At 41.3% G+C, this 23,367-nt stretch overlaps 1 protein-coding gene across 11 annotated transcripts in view; it reads left to right on the forward strand.

The window, feature by feature from the left end:
- The window catches only part of ARHGEF28 (Rho guanine nucleotide exchange factor 28), a 314,675-nt gene extending 303,185 nt beyond the window's left edge, over positions 1 to 11,490 (forward strand). For 10 of the 11 annotated variants that reach the window (XM_047729921.1, XM_047729911.1, XM_047729912.1 and 7 more), the window contains one exon: positions 11,159 to 11,490. In XM_047729921.1, the coding sequence (XP_047585877.1) occupies positions 11,159 to 11,322 (164 nt within the window). In that variant the 3' untranslated portion in view covers positions 11,323 to 11,490. The remainder of the gene's footprint in view (positions 1 to 11,158) is intronic. The other variant, XR_007127439.1, reaches the window with a different exon arrangement.
- Positions 11,491 to 23,367: the final 11,877 nt, after the last annotated feature.

The raw sequence follows: 23,367 nt of genomic DNA on the forward strand, positions 1-23,367 counted from the left end.
ATATCTATAATTGGTGCATATTCTTTCTATAGTATGTTCTTACGCTATTACTACATACATGTGTACATAAATAACTTCTATTTTTTGTTTTTATTTTTCTATATAAATACATAATGTGTATGCCTTTTTGCAACTTTTTTTTTCACTAAATTAAATGTGCATATTCATATATGTAGCTCAGGTAGTTCATTTTAACTGCTGTATGCTATTCCCTTATAGGAATAAACACCAGCGTGTTCGTTACCCTACTAATGAACAGTTAGGATGTTTCCAATTTTTTCCTCTTGCAAATGACTCTCAGTAAACATCCTTGTATGCATTCTCTTTGTGCAAATGAATGAGAGTTTATTTATATGATAACACCTAAAAGTGGTCAGGATATCTTTGGTTTTGCTGGGTATCACTGTTTTCTCTCTAAAGTTATATGTGCAATATATGAGAGTTCCAGGTTTCCAGAACTTCCCCAACACTCATATTGTTAGGCTTTTAAATTTTGCCAATATCATGGGTATGAAATGGTAACTCACATTCTTTCAATTTGTACTTCCCTAATTACTAGTGAGATTTACTATCTTTTTGTATTTATTTGCTTTTTGGGTTTCCTCTTCAGTAAATTGACTATAAAGGTGTTTTTCCTCACAGCAGATTTTGGAATTTCAAGTGTTTAGTCTTATTTATGCACATAAGGCACATTTATTCTTTTCAAATGGGTTTAGTATGTTTTGTACATTGAGAAACAGTTTTCCAAGAAATCATATTTACAGTTATATATGGACACGTTAAGATTGTAAGAGGACATTTGTGAGAGCTGAGCACTTTCAAGATGGAGAAAAATCAATCTAGTGTAGAAGCTACTTAAAATAATGTTGGTTTTGACTATTCTGTTCTATCTTTTTGAGTCTTTAACCATCTGGCTTTTTCATCTGCTTATTTTTTCCTTCCTTCCACTATGTCTTCCTCCAAATTTCTGATACCTCTCCGTAACTGACCAATATTAGTTTATACATACATACTCAACACATCCAGTATCTATCAGCTTCATTTCAAATTTCCTTGAAATTTCCCTTCTAGGATCCTCTGTCTTCCTGTTGCAGTATGTCCTTGTTGGTCCAGGCCTGCTATGCAGGTGTTACCTGGAGCACCGTTCATATCCCTCCTGTGATGGATCCTATGTTCTCAGTCACATTTTTTATCTTTTATGACCTATTCCTTTAATTGCTGGAGCTGACCTCCAAACTTTCTAAGTGAAGTTGTCCTGAAAGCACATTTTTCCCAATTAACTGGTTTGAAAGGTCTTTTTTATTCCTTTTTTGTTGTTGTTGTTACTTTTGTACTTGGGTTTTGTAAGATATCTAAGCTTAGAATTCTAGGTGGAAAATTATTCTCTTTCAGAGTTTTGAAGGATTCTTCTACTTCCCTGGGTTGTTGTGATTGAGAAGTCTGATGCATTCTTATTTCTAATCTTTTGTGACCTGTTCTTAATTTTGGAAACCTTTAGAATTCTCTCTTTATCCCTTCTTGGATGAATTGTATTATATGTCTTAATATGGTCTTCTGTTAAAGCCATTTTTACTGGTTTTTCATTAGGATCTTGCAAATATAGAGACATTTCCTTCAATTCTGGAAAACATTCCTTAAAATCTGCTTCTGTTCATTATTATCTTACTAGAACTATTTCTGGTTATAAGTGGGACCTCTTGGGTCCTCTGATTTTTTGCTTTTTCTGTTTCCATTTTTTCATGTTTTTGTTCTACTTTCTGGGAGATTTTTTGTCCTTAACCTCCTACTAGTCCATTGATTTTTCTTTTTTTAAGGATTTATTAGAGAGTGTGAGAGTGAATAGGGAGAGGGACACAGGGAGAGACTTCAAACAGAGCATAATGTGGGGCCTGATGCCATTACCCTGAGCTCATGACCGCAGTTGAAACCAAGAGTTGGAGGCTCAACTGACTGAGCCACCCAGGTGCTCTTGATTTTTTTTTTTTTTAAGATTTTATTTATTTATTTGACAGAGAGAGATCACCAGCAGGCAGAGAGGCAGGTAGAGAGAGAGGAGGAAGCAGGCTCCCCGCCGAGCAGAGAGCCGGATGCGGAGCTCGATCCCAGGACCCTGAGATCATGACCTGAGCCGAAGGCAGCGGCTCAACCCACTGAGCCACCCAGGCGCCCCTTGATTTTTTTTTTTTTCTTAATCAGCCAGCATATTCTTAATTTCAAGAAATTTGTTCTCTTATAGTTGATAGTTTATGGAATTGTGTTTTTGTTTTGTAGTTGAATGTCTTTTCAATAGTTTTATGAAGATAAGTATTGTTTTTAGACATTTTCTTCAGCCTTCTGTGTACATGAGGTTTATTTTTTTTTCCCCTTAAGATTTATTTATTTTAGAGAGAGAGAATGAGTGGGAGGGGAAGAGGGAGAGAGAATGTGAGGCAGACTCCGTTCTGAGCATGGAGCCCGACACAGGGCTCAATCTCACAACCTTGAGATCATGACCTGAGCTGAAAACAAGAGTTGGGTGCTTAACTGTCACCCAGGTGCACTGCCCCCCCCCGCCCCGTATTCTAGAGTTCTGTTTTCAGCTTAGATTTGTGTCTATATTTGTATTAGGCTCTCCCGCTCCTATTCCATAATATACCTACCATTGTGGATTGGTATGACAATTGAATGTTTTTGGCTCAAGGTCAAATAATATTGTTGGCAGAAAAAGAGGAGCCCTATAATGCACTTCTACCTTGACTACACACTTGGTTTGATTCTGCTCAGAAGACAAGGATTAGACTAAATGAAATTTTTTTAAAAGATTTTATTTATTTGAGAGAGAGAGAGTATGAGCAGGTGGGAGAGGCAGAAGGAGAGGGAGAAGAACACTCCCTGTTGAGCAAGAAGCCTGATATGGGACTCCATCCCAGGACCCTGGGATCATGACCTGAGCTGAAGGCAGAGGCTTAACTGACTGAGCCACACAGGCACCCTAGACTAAATGAAATTTTAAACTACTTTCTACACATAAGAATTCCAAAGTGATGATTCTCAGGACTCTAAGTAGATAAAATTTTTGAATCATATATTAACTAATTCCTTTGACAATATATAAACATATATTGTTAAAATATATATAATACATTTTATATATATAGTACTTTGATATTAATATACTAGATGCATTTGCTTTCTATTTCTTTTTTTAAAATTTTTTAAAAGATTCTATTTACTTGACAGACAGAGATCACAAGTAGGCAGAGAGGCAGGCAGAGAGAGAAGAGGAAGCAGGCTCCCTGCTGAGCAGAAAGCCAATGCAGGGCTCCATCCCAGAACCCTGGGATCATGACCTGAGCCAAAGGCAGAGGCTTTAACCCACTGAGCCACCCAGGCACCCCTGCTTTCTATTTCTTAAATGTACTTTTTAGTTTTAGGTAAACTCAAAGGCTAAAGAATAGAAATCTAAATTCCAAGAGAAACTGGTCAATTCATTGCCATCCACAAATACATCCAGGGTATAAAAGATCTATTCTGAATTATAGTTCACTTAGGAAATGTAAGATTTTCTAGGCAAAAGCAAAGGACCATGCTTGAATCTGTATCACTTTTTATGGGTAGCTATAAACTCAAATGAACCTCATCTATTTTATGGAATAGATTCATATAAATTGTAGATCTTTCTAAATAGATGTAAACCTAAATACACATACTTGCCAATAACTTGTCATATAGTTGCATTGAAATTGATCAAAACACACTCCACAACCAGAGGAGGATTCTAATTTATTGCCACAGTGTTCCATTTATACCAGATGTACAGAAGCTACACTGTTGGAATAACAGAGAACGTTTATAATTTTATAGTCCATGTATATGTAAAGCTATGGACTTTTAAAAATGTGTCATGGGGAGCTCCTGGGTGGCTCAGTCAGTTGAGGGTCTGCCTTCAGCTCAGGTCATGATCCCAGGGGCCTGGGATCAAGTCCTGCATTGGGCTCCATGCTCAACAGGAAGCCTGCTTCTCCCTCTCCCACTCCCCCTGCTTGTGTTCCCTCTCTCACTCTCTCTGTCAAATAAATAAATAAATAAAGTCTTCTTTTAAAAAAGGTATCATGGGACATTTCAAATGTACACAAAAGTTGAGTTGTCTAATGAACTCTCAGCTTTAATGGTGACCAACACACAGTCAAGCCAATCTTGGTTCATCAGTGCTCTTTTCTCTGTCTCTCATGTTATCATGAGAGATCCAAGATATCCTATGATTTCATCTTAAACTACTTTAGTATCTTTCTTTAAAAGACAAGGAGTGTTTTCTTTTTTAAACATCACCACAATATCATTATTACACCTAAAAAATTCTAACAATTTTGACTCAAAATCATAGTGTCAGTACTTGAATTTCTCTGTCTGTTTTTTCTCCTTGGTTTGTTTGAATTGGGATCCAAATAATTTCACATACTGCATTTGGTTTGTATATCCCTTAAATCTCTTTTAGTCTAAAGTTTCTCTGCCTCTTTTTAAAAAAGTCTTACAATTTTTTGAAAAGACTAAGTTGTTTATTTGTTGAAAAGACATTTTTTTCCAGAAAAAATTTTTTTTAATGTCCTACCTTCAGAATTTTGCTGATTGCTTTTCTGTAGTGTCACTTAACATATTCTTCTACCCCTGTATTTCCTGTAAACTGCATAGTTGGGAATAGGTATTTGATATTTGACTAGATAGAGGCTTTTCTGACACATAAAGATAGTGTAGTAGATTTCCTATACTGTACATAATGTACATTTCCTCTTGCATCCTATCATGAGGCTTACCATATGTGTCTCTTTATGATATTAAATTGATCTGTGGGTTAAGATATTGTCACCTTGATCCATTCATTATAAGGTTCCCCATCTGCCTTTCTCCTGTTAACTTTAGCAGCCATTGACGATTATTGCCCAGGTTCACCATCAGATACTATATACAGGGTTAAGAGTTTCCAAATTTGGAAAACCTCACTTATTTTCACCTTCCTGCCCCAGATTTGTTCTGGCATCTTGGTCATTGATTGTCTTTTTCTTGGGCTATAATATATTTATCTTTCTCTAGTGTACCATTTCCCAAATTAGTCACATGGAACACAGTACTGCCAAGCACCCTGTGAGAAGTCTCCTTGGGTTTGGGGGATGCCACTTCCTCTTTTCCCCTCTCAGAGCCTGTTAACATTCTAAGAAATCTCTTAATAAACTTGTTTACCCAGAGTTGTATCGACTTACCTGACCACTAGATTCTTTCATCATTAATACCTATTAGTATCTTATTTAGAGAAACACTTTGAAATGCCTCCTAAAGAGGGGGAGGTAGTAGCACTTGCCCCATCCTCCTGTGAGGCTTGCTAATGTGAAAGTCAGGAGTCCTTACCATTGCCACCTTCTGGGGAGAAAGGAGAGTGAGAGCAAGGCAAAGTTCGGATAACAGGATTGGTGTGTTGTAACAGGTCTTGGGTTAATATTCATTGTATCAATGGCTCCAGTTGCTTTGTTTCTTGTCAGTGCCACCTATGTAACTCACAGATGATTCCAAGTATGTTAATTACTGATAAGAAAATAAAGTCCAGCTGTAACATTCACAATTTAAAAGACAACAGTTTGGTTTTGTATGTTGCAAATTTCTTCCTGCACCCCACACATGCACAGTCCCCCCAGAGCACTGTTATTTGAGTTCAGATGCAGTATTGATACATGAGGAGTAGTAAAGGAATCATGACAGTAATTGAGATCATTGGCTTCAGATACCAACTCAGGGTTTGTTTTCATGCCAGAGGCTCACGTCCTGTTTGTGGCTCACTATGGAAAGTGGAGTCTGGCAAAATTAGTGACATAGACCAATTTTCCTTTGCTCTGAAGATACCTCAATCTCTGTACAGTAAGTGTTTTCCATTAGAAGAAAAATGCTGTGCATTAAGGATCCTGAGAAAAAATAGTGATTGCCAGTAATGCCATCAGGAAACTATTTTTTAAATGTTTCACAGTATAAGCATGAATCAGTCATTAAGTAGGGAATACAACTTATTTTGCAGACTTGGAACATGAATCCAAAATTTTTTGAGGTGGAGTTATTCTAGGAAAGTGTGAATTTTGATTTTAGGAACAGGCACAAAGGTTATACTAATAAGAAGCACAAGTCAGAACACTTCATTAAAATAAACAAGAACAGAGCCAAGACTCAGAAGATATGAAGCTCTGTTTTGTGAGTTCTGTTTGGGAGAATGGAATGGGATGAGACACAGAGGGCTGAGCAAGTCATCGTCTATGATCTCAACGGCAGATTCAATGTGCTTTTTATAGCACTGGGCCGCTGGTGCCTGGCCACTGGCCATACTGTTGAGTTAAAGTCTAGACCTCCACAGTTGATCCTTATGATGAAAGTTACACTGGTGCTTTAAGATTTAAATAAAGCTTCAAATTTATCATGATTTGAAGTGCCTTTCCATTCAGAAAATCCAGAAAAGGCAAATATTACATTAATTACATTACATCTAAATGATAGACCCTTGTTGACTTGACACAAACATTTTCTTCATGACAAGTTACTCTTAAGTTTGCTGTTCATTGAAGGGAAGATCACATGCAGGTTTTGACTGTGGACATTATCTTCTCATTAGGTAGCTTTCCAATACTATCCTTTGAGGACTCTATGTGGGCTCAGATAGGTTGATATGACGAATGAAGGAAGAGGGGTGGGGCATATGTCTGGAAATTACCTTAAAAATATTTCTTAGATGCAACTTAAGGTAATAAATTTGCATTTCTTGAGCATAAAGCAGTTAAAAAATACATTTCATTTGTTGCTCCCTGAGATTATTACTTGGTGAACCACTAAGCCAAAACACAGATCTATAAATTCTCAGTAGAAGAGTTCAAGAGGTCAGAATGTTGATTTCAGTTAAATCCTTCATGAACGGAAGCCCAAAGAGGAGAAATGACTTGCCCAAGGTTATATTTTACCTTGTGGTTTACAGAGTACATTCAACTCTCAGCTTAGGGGGCCCTTCATTCATTTTTAATATGGCACATGGTTGCACTGTACACCTTGAGTTTATAGTCTGGTCTTAAACCAATTATCCAGTTGGTGCAGAATAATTATAATGGTGATGAGCTGATGGAAGGAAGGCTGGTTTTGCTTCTTGCTAGTGTCACCTTTTCAGGAGCTGATTTCTATGATTGCAAGCTATCCTACACCCCAGATTCTCTTCCTTGATAGTCTAAAATTCCAACAGCAGATGAGCAAATTGCAAAAATGATAAATGCAAATGCCAATCAACAGGTTACAACTGAGGGCTGAAAATAGGGAAATTCAGGCAATGGTCTGGCCTGTGTCTCTCCGTGTACGGTGCTTTGCATGTCCCTTGATAGCATGGGTGCTTCTTACCTCACCTCACAGGAGAAAAGGAATAGTACAGTCAAATCGTGGAGACTTCGAATTTTTAAAAACTTCATTAGCAGACTGACTTAGACCCCACAGTGGATCTAAGAAAATTTCTTCTTAAGGATAGAGTTTGTAGGGTATGAAAAAAAGGTAGGAAGCCCTGCACCAAGACTTTATTTCTCCACTTGGGTTAGACAGGTCTTGGGGTTTTCTATGTGTTTCAGCTTATTTGTCTTTATTTTAAGGGTAGCAATGTTCCTTCTGTTTAGTTTCCAGAAGGATGGCAAAGATCAAATTGTATCATTTAGGTCAAGTAAGAGGGCAATCTGTATTGTGACACTAGATTGAAAGTTTCCTTGTAGTTTGAAGTTTTGTTTCATTATAATAGCATTTGCTTTATGGCTGACAAGGTTATGTTTCTGTTAAGTTACCATTTCTTTGATTATTTAAAAAAAAATGAGGTATTCTATATTTATGTCCAGCAATTCATAGGGATTTTGATCACAAAATTGGATGACTTTTATTCTTCAAGAATTCTGTCTTCTTAGTGAGGTTTTATTTTAACAAATGTTTTTTTCAGTTTAGGGTTCCCTATAATGATCATATTCTCTGGGGTAAAAAGTGTGGAAAAAGGTGGCTGACCTTGAGAAGTATACAGTTGCTGTGCTGGAGTTCTTTCAGGGTTGAAATGGAATAATAAAATCAGAAATCATGGAACAGTTTCTAATTTCAAAGAAGGTTGTCTGGCCTTGCCTAAATAGTTAAGGTGGAAACTTGGGAAGAACACAGAGAAGAAAATTGAGTTCCCCTTCAGGTGATAAACAGCCACAACGACCTCCATTCATCCATCTGGGATAGCAACACGAGTCTGTCTGTCACTTTAGGGTCCAGAAAGCTGTTTCTCACCTAGAGATGTTCTTCTGTATTTTTATTCTTATCTGAAAAAGTTTTCATTAAATCTCTGTACTTCTGTATGCACAGGAGATTAAAAAAGCCAACCCCCCCCCATTTATTCTTTGTTGTATCTTCCTGAACTAGAACCTACAGTTTAACTTGAGATAAAAGAATTCTGGGGGCGCCTGGGTGGCTCAGTTGGTTAACTGTTTGCCTTCAGCACAGGTCATGATCTCAGGGTCCTGGGATCAAGACCCACGTTGGACTGTCTGCTCAGCAGGGAGCCTGTTTCTCCTCCCTCTGTCTGCTGCTCCCCCTGTTTGTGCTTTCTGTGTCAAATAAATAAAATCTTAAAAAATCTTAAAAAATAAGAGAGATAATTCTGATATACACTCGGTTCTTTGGCTCTTTTTGAGCATGCTTTCTCTTGAAACCATTAAGATGACTTGCCTGATCCAGACTCACTATTATTTTGGGTTCTCTACTACATGTTTCGCACCCCCAGAGGAAGGAAATGTACATGGATTAAGGGTTTCCACTGTGCCTGGCATGGCCACATTTGTCACTAGTCACCTCTCAACCACCTCATTCAATGGATGGTTCTTCATTCTCCATGTGGTATTTCTTGTAGCCTGGCTGGACCTTCTGTTGGCTAGTAGGCAGCACTGGAATGGCTTACATGAACTGTGCTCCAATCTTCCAGGCTCTGCTATGGAAGTTTTGAGCTGTGAGTGTGTGTGTTTTGGGTTGTGTAATACTAAACACAAGTACTGAAACAGAATATTTGTTGTTAGAGGTTAAATGGCTTTATTCATTCAATGGCTGGGGTAAGCAATTGAAAGCATGAACGTCTGTTGTGACCACAGACAGGCATACTTTGTCTCCAAATGTGATAAAATAGCACAGAGGGCATTTTAGGTTCATCTGTCTTGCCCTCAGAGAGAAATCATTGCTGGGGGTGGTGGTTCATACTTACCTGGTTAAATATGGGAGGCTTGCAATTTTATAATAATTGTTGTGCCTGTTTTTAGGAGCTTGGGATGTGTTTCTTAATTTTGTTTTTGCTAAGCGACTCTTCAAAATGTGGTACTTAGGGAGGATAAAGTATTAAACATTCAAGGTCTCTTAATTTAGCCAAGATGGTCAAGCCCTTTTCATGACCATGAGAAATGGGAATTGTGAGAACTGTGATTAGCTGAGCAAATGACAGTGGCCTCTGAGTTCAAATCTAGATTAGATCTTAGTTGCATGGTGTTGGGCAAAGAACTGAAGTAGCCTGGGCCTCAGTTTCCCAAGCTGTAAAATGTGGGTTACAACATTTTGAGGCTTAAAGAGTGAGGACAGTAAAAGACCCAGAATGGTTCTTGTGCCCAGAAAGGCAGAGAATGCTCATTCTCTGGGCATCAGGGGGTAGTTAGAAGCATCCTCATGAAGTAGTTATATTTTCAGTAGTTAGTGAGTTCCTAGCACTTGAAGTATAGGATTTGGAATCAGGGTTAATAAAATCAAGTCACCCAAAGGTGAATAAATTTTATTCTTTGTGCCCCACTGGCATTTGGAGCTGTGGGCAGAACTGTGGGGTACAGCCTTACCTCCTCCTGCCCTCTCTCCCCCTGGGGCCCTGGTCCGCTTCAGAGGCACAAATAAGCTCCGCCAGGTTACTTGTGTTTGCTTTCTGTGCTCTGGCTGTCCTTCTCCCAGTGGCCCTGCCTCTTATTGGGAGAAGTGATGAAAGAAGATGTAGCAAAGGGCGTCACATGCCTGAAGACGGAGCCATGTGAGGACATTTTACTCCTCGTTCCTGCCAGGCCTTGATCCCTGCCTTCTGTAATAGCTAAATATCCTCATCAGGAGGGCAGAACTTACAAGTATTTTTTTTGTCATTAGAATGCTACCAGTAATGTGTATTCACCTAAATAATAGAGTCCTTGGATAAAATGTGGCAATGATTGTAATGACTTCTTATTAATGACTGACCAAGGAGCAGGTGGGCTCTAGTCGTATACATCTTTCCCCCCTTGGATTTTTGCTCTGACTGAAGCCAGTTGTTTGTAATTTTGCCATAGAGCTGAGCCTCAGGAAGGGTGGTCAACAGAAGGAGGGAAAAGAAAATAGTTTGCAGCAAGAACCTTTCTTTTCTTCAAGTAGGAAACTCTTTCATTGTCCCTTAAACCATATATCATAGGGTTTTACCAGAAAAAAGGGAGAATAGAGTATGCCCTGCTGTTGCTAGGTAACAAAGAAGCAGCAGCAGCAGCAGTAGCCAGCCATAGTTGATATTGGAACAGTTTTCCCTAGGAACCTGGCTACTCCTGCTAAGTGATTTGTATAGTCTCAACAGATTTGCATAATGGTGAAGACTTCAACTCCATTCTCCCCACCCCTTGCCCACATCAGTACAATCCCAGCTCTATCATATGAGTCTTGAGTTCAATCCTTGACTTTGAGATATTCTGAGTTAAGGTGCTGTGCAGATGCCTTTAGTTCACTGCCCGTAGCTAGAGTGTATACTCTATTCTTAAGACCTTGAACCTGTTTTTAAAAGTCAGTGGGCCCCTTTTTCAGCAGTAGCAATGTTTTACCTGCCCACGAATGGTGATAAGTCCTTTTGACACTTCACTGGGATTATTTTGTAAAGGTTATTTTTAGCCATAGGAGACATCTGTACACAGAGCCAATCACATCTTAATGATATATTGATTCAATTCTTCAATTTAATTACATTTTGTTCCCTTCTCATTGGACTCAGTGGTTATGTCTGTGGCTGACCGTAGGGGCCCTGCATTTCCTAGGTTTTGAGAGAGCTCTGAGTCCTAGCTTCTCCTGCTTTGCAGGCCTCAAGCTGATTCTCCTGACCTGAGTTGTCTGTCTTTTGCAGATTTGGATAACTCTCAGACTGAGTTCCCAACCCCCCATGACTCCAATCCACCTGGCTCTCAGCTGCAGACGTTTGTGGCAGAAGCAAAGCTAAATCTACAGACACTGACCAGACAAGATGGGGAAACTGGAGATGGAGCTGAAGAAAATATTGTTTACCTCTAATTGTGTTGTCATAATTTTTCCAGACAAAACCAAACCCTGGCATTGTGTGGAGAATTTTTTTTTTTTTCCTGATGTTCATGTGACTGTGTCCAAATTGCTTTAAGAGTAATATTTAATATTTCCTGCAAGTTCATTTTTTTGGGCATGAGTCCAATTAAATTATTAAACACAGTTCTGTTTGTATAATCGTTAACTTATCACACCTAATTTCAGAGTTCTGGAGGAGAAATTCACTTGAATAAACAGAAATATTTTCGAAGTTGTTAGGACTCTAGAGTAAAATTCCATATTGCATTTTCTACTGGATCATCTGGTTTTGGAATGCATTTTTTAAGATCTAGAGGAAGCAGTCTGGATGGAAAGAGTGATAATCTTGATGCGCAAACTTTCTCAACCACAGCAGGTAATTAGGGAAAGTGGCATCAGGACCCCAAAAGGCAGAGGAGGATGTAGGAAGAGCCTTTTCTTGGCTCATTTTTTACATGCTAGCTTCTCTTTGGGAAGTCACAGGGCTCGCTCCCTGGGGGTGATCTGTTATTGTCACCATGCAACCAATGTGTCTTGTCTGGGCACCTGTTCCAACTGGGCAACCACTCTGCTACGGACACAATCTGGACTCTTAGAACCTGGGCCATGTGCCTTGTAGCCTCAATTTCTTGGTCCTAATGCTGGTTGGTTTTCAAGCCACAGTTGAACATCATCCTTCACCACAGCCCAGAGGCAGAGCCCCAATCAGTCCATTTTGATGTAAATAGTGAGGCTTCATTAGTGCCCTGGTCTCTCAGAGGGCCCTGTCTCCACAGGCGCAGGGAGCTAGAACAACTACCACTTGCTAGGAGGACCTCTGCCATGCAGTTCTTTAAGGACAAAAACCACTTTCTGGGTGAAGCTTGCTGATTGTATGTGCTTTCTCCCAAGGGAAAGCTCGCATACCTTCAGAGTAATATGGGTCTCTTGTAAGAAAATAAACCAGGAAATGTTTTCAGTTTGTTCTTCAGAAATAATTATATATGTTTTGGTCTGTGTCAAAAATCTTTCACCTCACTATTTTACTTTGAAATTTGAACACTGTGTAAGACCCTAGTAAAATAGACATTTCACACACAAACACTATCTCCCGTTACTAAACGTGAAGATCAAGGAGTACTAAGGTCACCCAGAACTGCAACACTTACCAGGAGAGGGCTGTGATAGGAAGGGAAGAAATTTCACCCAGATTCCATTGTTGGGCCAGTTGAATCCCCACTTTCTATTTTCCCAGAGCAAGTCAAATTGTAGTTTTAAAAAGAGCCTTTGTTGGGGGTATTCCTGAGTCCTGCTGCTTCTGGCCATTTTGGTCACAATCATAATAACAAATTAAGAGACTAATATTTGAGAATGAATATAGCTCATTAAAATTTTAGTCAATCACTTCACCTCCAAGCTGAACTCCTAAATTATGAGATGCATCTTCCATTCCTAAAGGCATCTAAAGAGAAAAGCTCCAACAAAGCTTAGTCCAGAACCCTGTATCCCTTGAATAAGAGCATACTAATATTTCAGTCTAAATCCTTACTCTCATAACTGTAAATATCCTCCCTTTCCCTCTGACATTGGATATGGAAATACCCATATGTGAAAATATGAATAGGTATTCAGAATCCTCACACAGTTCTTTAAAAATACTTGTGCTCAGTTGATTTTCAAGGCCTACAAACCTTGGGTCTTCATGAAGCTACCCTGGGGAAGCCTTAACATCTTGTGACTTACCTACAGTCATAGGTTTCTCTTGGTAACTGTCTTATTTAAGATAATGGCTTTTCACCTGAAGCTAAGTTGAAAAGCGTTCTTGATAACTTCTTCCTTTTCACCTGGTCCTCACTGTGCACTGGGCTCAGATCTCAATAGGGGTCTCATTCTGTGGCTCCAACAGAAATTCACCAATCCGGGACACCTGGGTGGCTCAGTTGGTTAAGCGGCTGCCTCTGGCTCAGGTCATGATCCCAGCGTCCTGGGATCGAGTCCCACATCGGGCTCCTTGCTGGGCAGGGAACCTGCTTCTCCCTCTGCCTCTGCCTGCCTCTCTGCCTGCCTCTCTGTCTGCCTGTGCTCGCTCTCTCTCTCTCTCCCTCTGTCCCTGACAAATAAATAAAATCTTAAAAAAAAAAAAAAAAGAAATTCACCAATCCTAGGAGAACACCACCCTATTTTTCCAGCATCATAAATAAGTTTCCTCTAAAGGATCTACTTTTCCCACCAACTGAAACATTCCTCCTGCCTTTAGAGATGGGTCCTGGAAAGAACAGCAATGCTTTTGCTCTGTCCTTTGCAGGCTTCAGGATTGTTGTGCCCCCTCCCTTCTGGCCCAGGCTACCCTGAGCTCCATCAGGACTGCCACATTGCAGGGGTACTGCACCTCTCTTCAGCCCGCTCACAACTGGAGACCTGTTCATTCAGAGAAGGGCAAAAACACTGGCTGCTGAGATGGTCGTGGTCATGTGTGTATGCTATGATGGTGTGTAGAGTTACGTAAGGTGGAAAAGGTGAGTGTGACTTAATCTTGTGGTGACAGATAAAGGAGTAAAAAGGAGTGTGTATTCCTACCCGTGACTTCGGACTACTTTTCAAACTCAGAACCAACCTGAGGTTCTTAGTGTTCAGCTTTCTCTGTCTTTTTCAGTGAGAGGCTCAGCAGCAGAGAACATGGAGTTTAGAGCTGGATCTCCTGCTTGCTGTGTGTTTTTGGTGTGTCACTTCACTTCTCTCGGTCTCCGTGTCTTCACCTATGGAAGAGGGATGATTACCTTACTGAACTGTGAGACGTGAATGATTAATCTATGCAACATGCTTAAAACTGAGCCTGGGGCATAGTTGTCAATATATGCTAGCTATTATTAAATCATTAAATAATCTTTTAATAATTGCTAAGCTTGGTGCCAGTCCTCAGGTGGATCATACCTGCACGGCCAGAAACCGTGAAGAGAGAAGTTGAATGCCTGCAGGTGGCTAATTATAAGGCTGGACTGAGGTTTCCTAAGGTCAGCTTTCGACTCACTTGAATCTCGAAACCTTCATTCAGCGCATTTACTCAGTAGCCAGTGGACTGCCTGCTAAAGGCCAAACAATCTGCTAGGAACAAAACAAAAAAGAATTAGCCTGCAAGTTATTGGAGAAACAAACTCAAGAACAGATAGGGAGAAGTACAGGTTGCTATGGGAGTTCATAAGAAAAGCATATTGGGGGCCAGGAATATGTGGAGTTGTCCAAAAGTAGAAGATGCCTGAGGCTTGGAGGATAGGTAGCAAGTCACAGAGGGGTCAGATAGTGTGAGCAAGGAGGGCAACCCAAGCAAAAGTCCAGAGACATGAGATAAAAGCCGAGAAAGACACCAGATCACGTGCTTGGAGGTACAGCAGAAAAAGTTCCTCCCCTTCGGATTAAGTTGTCCAAGGGAGAACATCCATCTGCCTTCCCCTCTTTTTTTTTTTTAAAGATTTTATTTATTTATTTGACAGAGATCACAAGTAGGCAGAGAGGCAGACAGAGAGAGAGAGAGGGGGAAGCAGGCTCCCTGCAGAGCACAGAGCCCGATGTGGGGCTCGATCCCAGGACACCGGGACCATGACCTGAGCCGAAGGCAAAGGCTTTAACCCACTGAGCCACCCAGGTGCCCCTGCCTTCCCCTCTTTCAAACACTCTTATACAAGTTGTGAGGAAACATGGAAGTTTCTCTCTCTCACCTTGCTAACTGATGGGATTCCGCGGAAAGCCAGGTTATGGAGGATGTGCCTCCTCGTCATTGGCTCACTCTTCTACTCTCACCTCTACCATAGGAACAATTGGGTTTTGCCCAAGTGGATGTCTACCTACTAGATCCCAAGCCACAAGAAACCAGGAGTAAAGGGGACCACAGGACCACCTGAAGATGTTTATTGAGACAGAGGGGTCCAGAAGAATGCCTCAGGGTGCTTCTGTGGGATAAACTGATGTGCATGAGTCAAAGCAGAGTTAACTAGAGGGAAGGTTGTGGGGGGACTCACATGGCTCTTCTGTATTTTCTTATCTGTTTCATTAAGGTTTTTTTTTCCCCCTGAGGTTTTATCTTGTTCTTTTATTTGGAACATATTCCTCTGTTTCCTCATTTTGCTGGGCTGAGTTGATTTCTATGAATTAGATGAAACAGCCATCTCTCCCAGTCTGGAAGGTAGTTAAGGGTGTGCACAGGCCTTTCAGCACCCCAAAGGGGGATCTCAGCACCTAGATGCAGGCTGACTGGAGGCCAGACCCTCAGACAGCAGTTGTTAAAGTAGTCAGATATCCACAATCCTGTGGAACAAAGTAGTCCTGTTGGCCACTAGACCAGGTGATAGTTGGGAAAATCAGGGTTTGAGACCAGTGTCTCAGCTCCTTTCTGGAAAGTACCTGCAAGCTGCAGGGAGGCAGAGGGAAATTGCCAAGATGGCATCCCCTGGCCTAAATTCCGTGAGAACACCTACATAGGCACCTCACTCCAGGTCCCATCTGTAGCCTGGCCCTTAGGCCCGAGGAGCAAGCCAACAGGCCCCTTTCTCCGAAAGACTGCTAGGTTTCAGCCTTAGGGGCTTGCGGTGCTTTGAGGAGGTGGCAGCCTGCCAAGAAGTGTATCCGAATGTTACATTCTGGTGGGACCCAGGGACGCAAGTGCCCTCGCCTCCCGAGATGGGTGATCAAGGGGTGTGCCCTGGGTGGCAGCTGTGAAACCCGGGGGGGGGGCGGTACCAGATTTGTGCAAGAGCGCCCCTCGCGGAGATACCTGTGCTGTGGAGCAGGAGAGGGGGTGTCCAGGCCTTGCTCCCGCCAACTGGGGGAGAAGACTGCAGGCTCTGAGGAAAGACGAAATGGCGCCGCAAACAAAAGTGCTGCCAGCACCAGCACGTGCATGCCTGGAGAGGATCTCAACAGACCCACACCCCGCCCCACCCCACCCGGCCTGTGCTGGAAGATAAGCCAATGAATCTCAGAGGGAAAGTCTTCCTCCTCGTGCTTTCCAGGCGCCTGCCTGAGCGTGCGCGTGCGCATGCAGCCATTTAAGATCGGGCGCCAACTAACTGCAGCCTTTCTCTCATGGGGCACCAAACCCTGTTTCATAGCCAGGCGTTCTTGGGGCTCCTCTCTCAGGTGCAGGTCTCCAAAGTTGGGGCGCCTGTTGTAGGGCACAAACCCCTCCCTCCTCAGGGAGACCGTCCGGGCTTCGTTTTTTCCCACTTGCTTGCTGCCGCGTGCGGATTGGGGATTTTGGCGAGACCGCCTCTCAGCCTCTCCTGACTGGATCAGTGTGGCGCTTTCCTAGTTTGCCACGCGAAGCAGCTGCTCAGCTAGTCTGCAGGTTTTTGGCAGAAGGAATCGTTGCCTGCGTGGCTGTGGACCCATGTCCATGGGAACAGGTATGTTCAGGGTTTTCCTAGTGGCCATCTTGGAAGCCCCTCTGGTTTGATTTTTTTTTTTTTTTTTTTAATCAGCTCTCATGGTGCTGCCCCTCACCTCATCTTAATCTACCACTTAAGGCTTTGTGGAGAATGGAAAAAGAAAAAAAAAAATTAAATCAAGTACAGGGGGGTTCATGAAAGGAATATTCCAGAATGACACCATGAGTTCACCATGTTCTTTCCTGACTGCCTCTCAAGCATGGATGTCCCTCTGCCCAATGTTAGAGAAGCCATAGGAGGATATAACAGTCAGGTTTAGGTTCTCCTTATTGACACCACCACCACCTCTCCCATGCTGGGACCACAGGGTTGTACAATGCCTGGGAGTACCATAGAGATCCGTGTTTGTGGAATCCAATGTGAGTGAAATCTCTTAGAGTTGTACAGTTCTGCGGCCTTGATTCTGAGCTCAGTTTGCTTATCTGTGAAATGGGGGTGATAATAATAGTCATGCCTTGCAGTTCTGTTGTGTGAACTAAGTGAATTAGTAAGGCCAGTGAACCAAATGCCACAGAATAACCACTCTAAACGTGATCTGGTTGTTACATGCTGGTGATAGGGGTCCAAAGACAGTAAGTGTGGGCATGCTGAGGAGCTAAAATAGCTGGGGAAGTGTGATTTCACTTTTCCACAGCCCATTTTCCTTTGCTGTTAGAGGTATCCAGGATCAAAGCCTGCTATGATGCCTACATTCAGAGTAAGAGCTTCATGATGTTTATTGAATGAAGGGATGGGAGGATGAACAAGAGTCTTTGGAAATCTAAGTTCAAAGAGGTGACAGAACTTGACCTAGAACCCTGATCCCATTTCCATTCCATTTCTTGACCTCTTGCTTGTGAGTTCAAAGCAATCACTTTGAGGTGGTGATTGAATATTGTTTTGGGTGAAGTGACTTGAAGGGGGACCATGGTTCAGTAGTTTTGTAAAAGCTTCATGGCTGAGAAACGCCAACATTGTCATTAATTGAATCCTAGTTGTCTGCCTAAAAGTCAGAGGTTTTGGATACTGCAGCCAAGAGTCTCATACAGACAATTACATGAGGACAAAGAATGAATTTGGCAAGAAAATAAGATTATACTTTCTCTGTTCACCTCAGTAGTTACTATAGTTACGTTAGAGAACTGGTCCTTATTCCTGGAAGAGCTCCCACCCCCACATCCTCCAATGACCCCCCTTTTTTTAATTCATGGTACTGGAGTCTCTCCACCACCCACCCCAAGCTCCTGGCTCTCCTTGGCTCTGTCCCTAGGCAGCCTGGAGATAAGTTGTCCCCAGGGCCTATGTACCCAGGTTCCACAGAGTTCCAGTCACTGGGGAAGGTTTGGGAAGATCCTGTCCTTGTTCAGGTACTCAGAGGATCGATCCATTTTATAGCATAGAAGAGATCTGATTTGCCTATGAAAGTACATTTCTGCCTACTTAAGAGTTTGTCTAAGTTCTTTTCTCTGCTGGTTTTGGGTTGCTTGCCAAACCATGGCTTCAAAGGAAGCCATGAAGGGAAAGGGCTAGAACTCTGAGAAATGGTTTACTTCTTCTTAGTGCCCAAGTCAAGCATTTAATGACAGAAGTGGGTATGGACTTAAATGCCATTTGGGGATAAATACCTGGCTTCAGTCTTCCCTGGTTTCTTTACTTACACTCCACCACCATCCCCCCTCCGACACCATGTATAATATCTGAGCAGGTTTTCTGGGTAGTTGTCAGTGCTTATTTTTACAATCTTGCCCGTAATAGCTTCAAATAGAAATACAAATAGAGTCAAAATCAAGGAAAGCATCTGTATAGGCCACAGAGCTAAAACAGACTCTCAGAAATGTGCTTGACATTTCGCTTGGCAGCATTCATGGCCTCCTTGGAAAGCCTCAGTCCACCTCTGTGCTGCTGGCAAGCTGTACTTTGGGTAAGAAGTTGGCAGGTGCCAGTGAAGGACAGTAGGTTTTTAATTAAGCTCTGTAAAGCCAGGAGCTCAGGAAGAACACCTCCTGGTAAGTTTCTTTTTAACACTTCTGCCCTGCAAACAATAACTGTATGCTCCATCAAGATAACTGTAGTCATTAATCTTCCATAGCACAGGAATTTCTTGTGCCATAAAGGGAATAATGGGATTTTTTTTTTTTTTACAATACCTTGGAAAATTTACTCTTAACATGTATTCCTGGTTTGAGGTGGTTGATTTTACTATGGTGATACTGAATGTGATATCAGAACTCGGTCTTTTCACCATGTAAACACCCTGTATGTAAAATTCTCTTTATATCTGACACCAGCATTAACATAACATTATTTTGGTAAGGACCATACTTTGAGTCATTCACTTAGAGGAAGATTTTTGAATGTGGAGACTGAGCCTGTTAAGCATTGTTGCTATGGAAACCATGTGAGAGTTGGATTAATTAAGGCCTGAACAGATGTTGTGAAGTGTGCAGAATGCACTGTTTTCTGCTAGTAATTAAGAAGAGTACATGTGTACGGGAGATAGAAGGAAAAAAAAATAGAGACAATCAGAGACAAAGCAGTCAGACAGATAGATGTGCTTGGCACTGGACATGTAACATTTCTTCTAGTAAAAAGTAACTGCTGATAAGTCTGCTGACACTACTCTGTCTTTTCCCCCATCCATGCAGGACAGAATAATTGCTCGAAATGGCTAGGCAGTCCATCCATTATTCCTTTTTGGGTCTGATTTATAAGAGGCATAGGAATATATAAAAACAGGTCTGTGGCGCAGTGGGTTCAAATAACCCATCTGTCTGCACACTCAAAAATCAAACTGGACTGTATAAATGGTTTTTAAGTTACCTAGCAGGGAAGCCAAGTTTGCAGACTGGAACTGTATTAGTTGTCCAACCCGTCAGGGGTATTGTCATCTGTGAACTGGCAGCCAATAAAGAGACTGGCTGCCAGTGCCAGGGAGAAATTGCCAAGGGAACGCCTTCAAGATGAGAAAGTTAATGAAACATCAATCTAATTCAGGTTCAATTTGGAGGATATTTGTTTTAGTTTGAAATCTGTTGGTTTTTAAAACACTGTATTTCTCTTTTCTCTTGAAAGATATTGCTATTAGGTTTAGGTTCAAGTTCAGCAAATTAGGTTCCATGTGAATCCTGCTTAGTGAATCCCCAGTAAGTCATGTCCCCATGTTGTCTCCTCCTGCTCTGCAGAAAGGAGATAATGCTCTAAAATTGCGCTAAGATTTTCCTGCTGGATTGGCAACGGTTTGACCAGTGTTGGTAGCTTTTAAAGCTTGATTTTTCTTTCCTTTTCTTTTCTTCTTTTCTCTCTTTCTTTTTTTTTTCTTTTCTTTCTTTCTTTTTTGTCTCCCAGCTGTGGAAGCAGTGTTGTCTGAAAATGGGGAAGCAGAAGGGATCACGGACGTACTTTGTTTCCTGGGGGGCAGTGTCCTAGTGTTTCAAACTCAACCTCTTCATACCCCAGACCATGGAGGTAAGGCAGAATGGAATGAGACAGTGGGAAACTGCATGGCCTCTGTGGCAGGGAGGGACACAGAGAGAAAGACAAAACTGTCACCTGACCTAACTTTTGCCCAGTATTGCCATGCCACTGATTTTATCTTGGTGCCGTCTCTGAATGGGGTGGTTTCTTTCTTTCCTTTAAAGAGATGGAGGCTGCTGGCAGCCCTGATACATCTTGGCAAAGGTCAGACATCTTATTCTTGTGTGGTACTGCAATCTATGGAGATAGGGAAACAGGGACAAACTAGATCAGTGTGAATTTATCATTAGTCTAGAGAAAAACTCAAGTTTGCAATTTCTCTTCTACATTGTCCTCTCCAGCTGTGGCCTTAAACTTGATTGTGAAATTTGTTGTATTTTTCACCTCTCCTCTGATCTAGTGATTGTCTCCATTTATCTCATAGAAGAAAGCACTTACTGAGGCTACAGAAATAGAAAGGATTTGTGTTTGCTTTTTGAATCGACTGTAGTTTGTTTCTTTGTGGCTATTGATAAGAAAAATCATCTTTTAAGAAACAAAACAGATGACCATATGGGAAGGGGAAAAAAAGAGAGAGAGGGAGGCAAACCATAAGAGACTCTTCGCAACAGAGAACAAACTGGGGATTGATGGAGGGATGTGAGTGGGGGATGGGCTGAATGGTGATAGGTATTAAGGAGGGCACTTGCTATGATGAGCACTAGGTGTTGTATGTAAGTAATGAATCACTGTATTCTACACATGAAAGTAATTTTACCACAGATATTAACTGACTAGAATTTAAATAAAAACTTGGAAAAAAAAAGAAAATCACCATTAAAAATAAAAGAATTTTATGTTTTTTCTTCTCCCCAGCATATACAGATAAGGGGGAAATTTTTTTTTCAATTTCTTTTTTCATAATTTGTTTACTGAAAAAGAAATCGGGGAGTTAGAAAATAACAAGCGCAATAGTGGTTTGACACCTCTGGAAGGACATCTGTTAAGTGCATTAGTAAAAGAGCAGCAATGGAAACCTTGAAAACAAATAATAAAAGTAGAGGCATAGGGAAAGTTAACTCAAGAGGAAAATTGACTTTTCCCTTAAAGTGTCAAATTTGAGAAAAGTATTTCATACCTGTTAAATGTTAGCATGTATTCTTTGTGTTTGTAGACACACACATGATTTATGGTCATTTCAATATACTTGCTGCTCCCGCAACAGATTTTACAATATTCCTTCTCTTGTATTTTTCCATGTGTTAACACGAGGGCAGAAGAGTCCAGTTGCCTCTGTGCTATAGACGTGACCCAGAACCCTAACAAGCTATGAAGACAAATAAGAAGCATTGAGACAGAATATTCTGTATTTCTTACTAAGCCATTGGCCAATGGTCTAGGATTTAGGTCCTGTTATCCATCCATCCAATATAAACATCGCCATGCTTAGGACCCTGCTTGACGTAGAACACACGATCTCTATCCTAAGATACATGCCTTTTAGCAGATCACATTTAAGCCAGTAAAGACCTCTTTCAGCAGCAAGAGAACAGTATAGTTCAGCCAGCATCACAAAGCAGTAAACCCCAAAATGAAATGAGCAGTCCCAGCATGCAATTTTAGGAGTTGAAATAAGTGGAGAGGCTCCTGAGAAGGGAGGTGTGGGGAGAGACTTTGTGGCCAGTGAGTATTTTGGTTTGTTTTTTGTCCAGTGTGAGGGTTTTGAAATTTGTGGCTTAATCTCATCTCAACAGGGCAGAGACAACAGCTTGCCTCAGGAGCTGTTTGGAAAAGTGTGGGGGGTTTTGTTGTTGTTGTCACAATAACTGGGAAGAGTTACTGGCTTTTAGTGGAGAGGAGAAGGGAAGTTGAAAATCTTGCAATGGGTAGGACAGTCATACTCCAAAAGGCCACTGAGAAGCATGGATCAAATTCCAGCATTTAGAGTATTTTATTTATTGTGAATTTTATTTATTGTGAATATCAAGGCGGAAAGGCATTTAAAACTTTGGGACTATGCACAGATACTGGTAATTTGGAGCATCTTAATTTTTCACCAGAGTTCAGATTTTTAAGGAGAGTATAATGACAATTCAGAGAAGCCTTAGTGCAAGTGTTCTTAGAAAAATAATTTCCTTAACATTGTCAACTAAAAGTGAGAGACAAGACCAACACAAAACTGAAGTTAATGAGGCTCTGACATTTTTATAAAACACATTCTAACTTTAGCTGACATTTAAATTAAAAAGCCCAGCCGTGTAGCAGGGAGCTGATTGATTTGGAAAGCATGGATATGAGATAATGAGGGTTCTGCCATAGTCTTCCTAGTGAGGGGTAATAAATGATCTATTCCTGGCCAAAAGCAAAAGAATTGAGGCACTTTTTGCATTTGAACTGCAAGAATTTGCATTGCATTGGGACTGAAAGTCATTCAAATACTCTTTCTCTTTGCTCGCTGTACCATATTTTCATATTAATCTTGATAACAAACAGGAAAAAGACCCTGGTAGGCATTTCATGTGTCAGAGACACTAATGGTTGCTTTTTAAAATTTCCCAATGTGCTTTGGACACAGCAGCCTTGCAGACAGACAAGCAAAAAATTGGTTCTTAAGTGGGTTGATCCTGCCTTGACCTGCCAAATGTGGGAGGTTCAAAAAGCTTAGGTCAGAAAGTTCATCCAACCCACCCTCATTTGGAAATATATCATCTGTTTTGGGAAGCCTGCTTACTTCGTCTTGCTAGGAGGTGCCATATAATCAAAAGGCTATGAGCAGGAAGGAGCTGGGGCTGAAGGCAGAGCTCGGGCCCCTCTGGGTTGCCCCAACGCTCTAGTGCTTCAGTTTTCCCTGTCCGTAATATGGTCAATCCTCTCATGGAAGATTAGGAGACTTGTAGAGGACTTAACTTGAGGATCAACTGCAAGATAAGTTTAAATCCTTCAGAATGAAACCGCTCTAGGTGACGTTTATCTGGAAGTCAGGTGGACAAAGCCCTCGGCGGAAGCCTAGTAAAAATGAACAGGACAAGGGAAACCTGAGTTCTCTTTCAGAAAAGGTGGAGGCTCATTTCATTTGTTATGTGGAGATGAAAACGCATAAGGGCTTGATGTGACAAGAGTCAAATCAGTAGGCACAAAATTTGGTCAACAATGGGGTTTGTCCTTTTAT

The sequence above is a fragment of the Lutra lutra genome, chromosome 5 (assembly GCF_902655055.1).
Source record: "Lutra lutra chromosome 5, mLutLut1.2, whole genome shotgun sequence".
In the NCBI taxonomy this organism is placed as follows: Eukaryota; Metazoa; Chordata; class Mammalia; order Carnivora; family Mustelidae; genus Lutra; species Lutra lutra.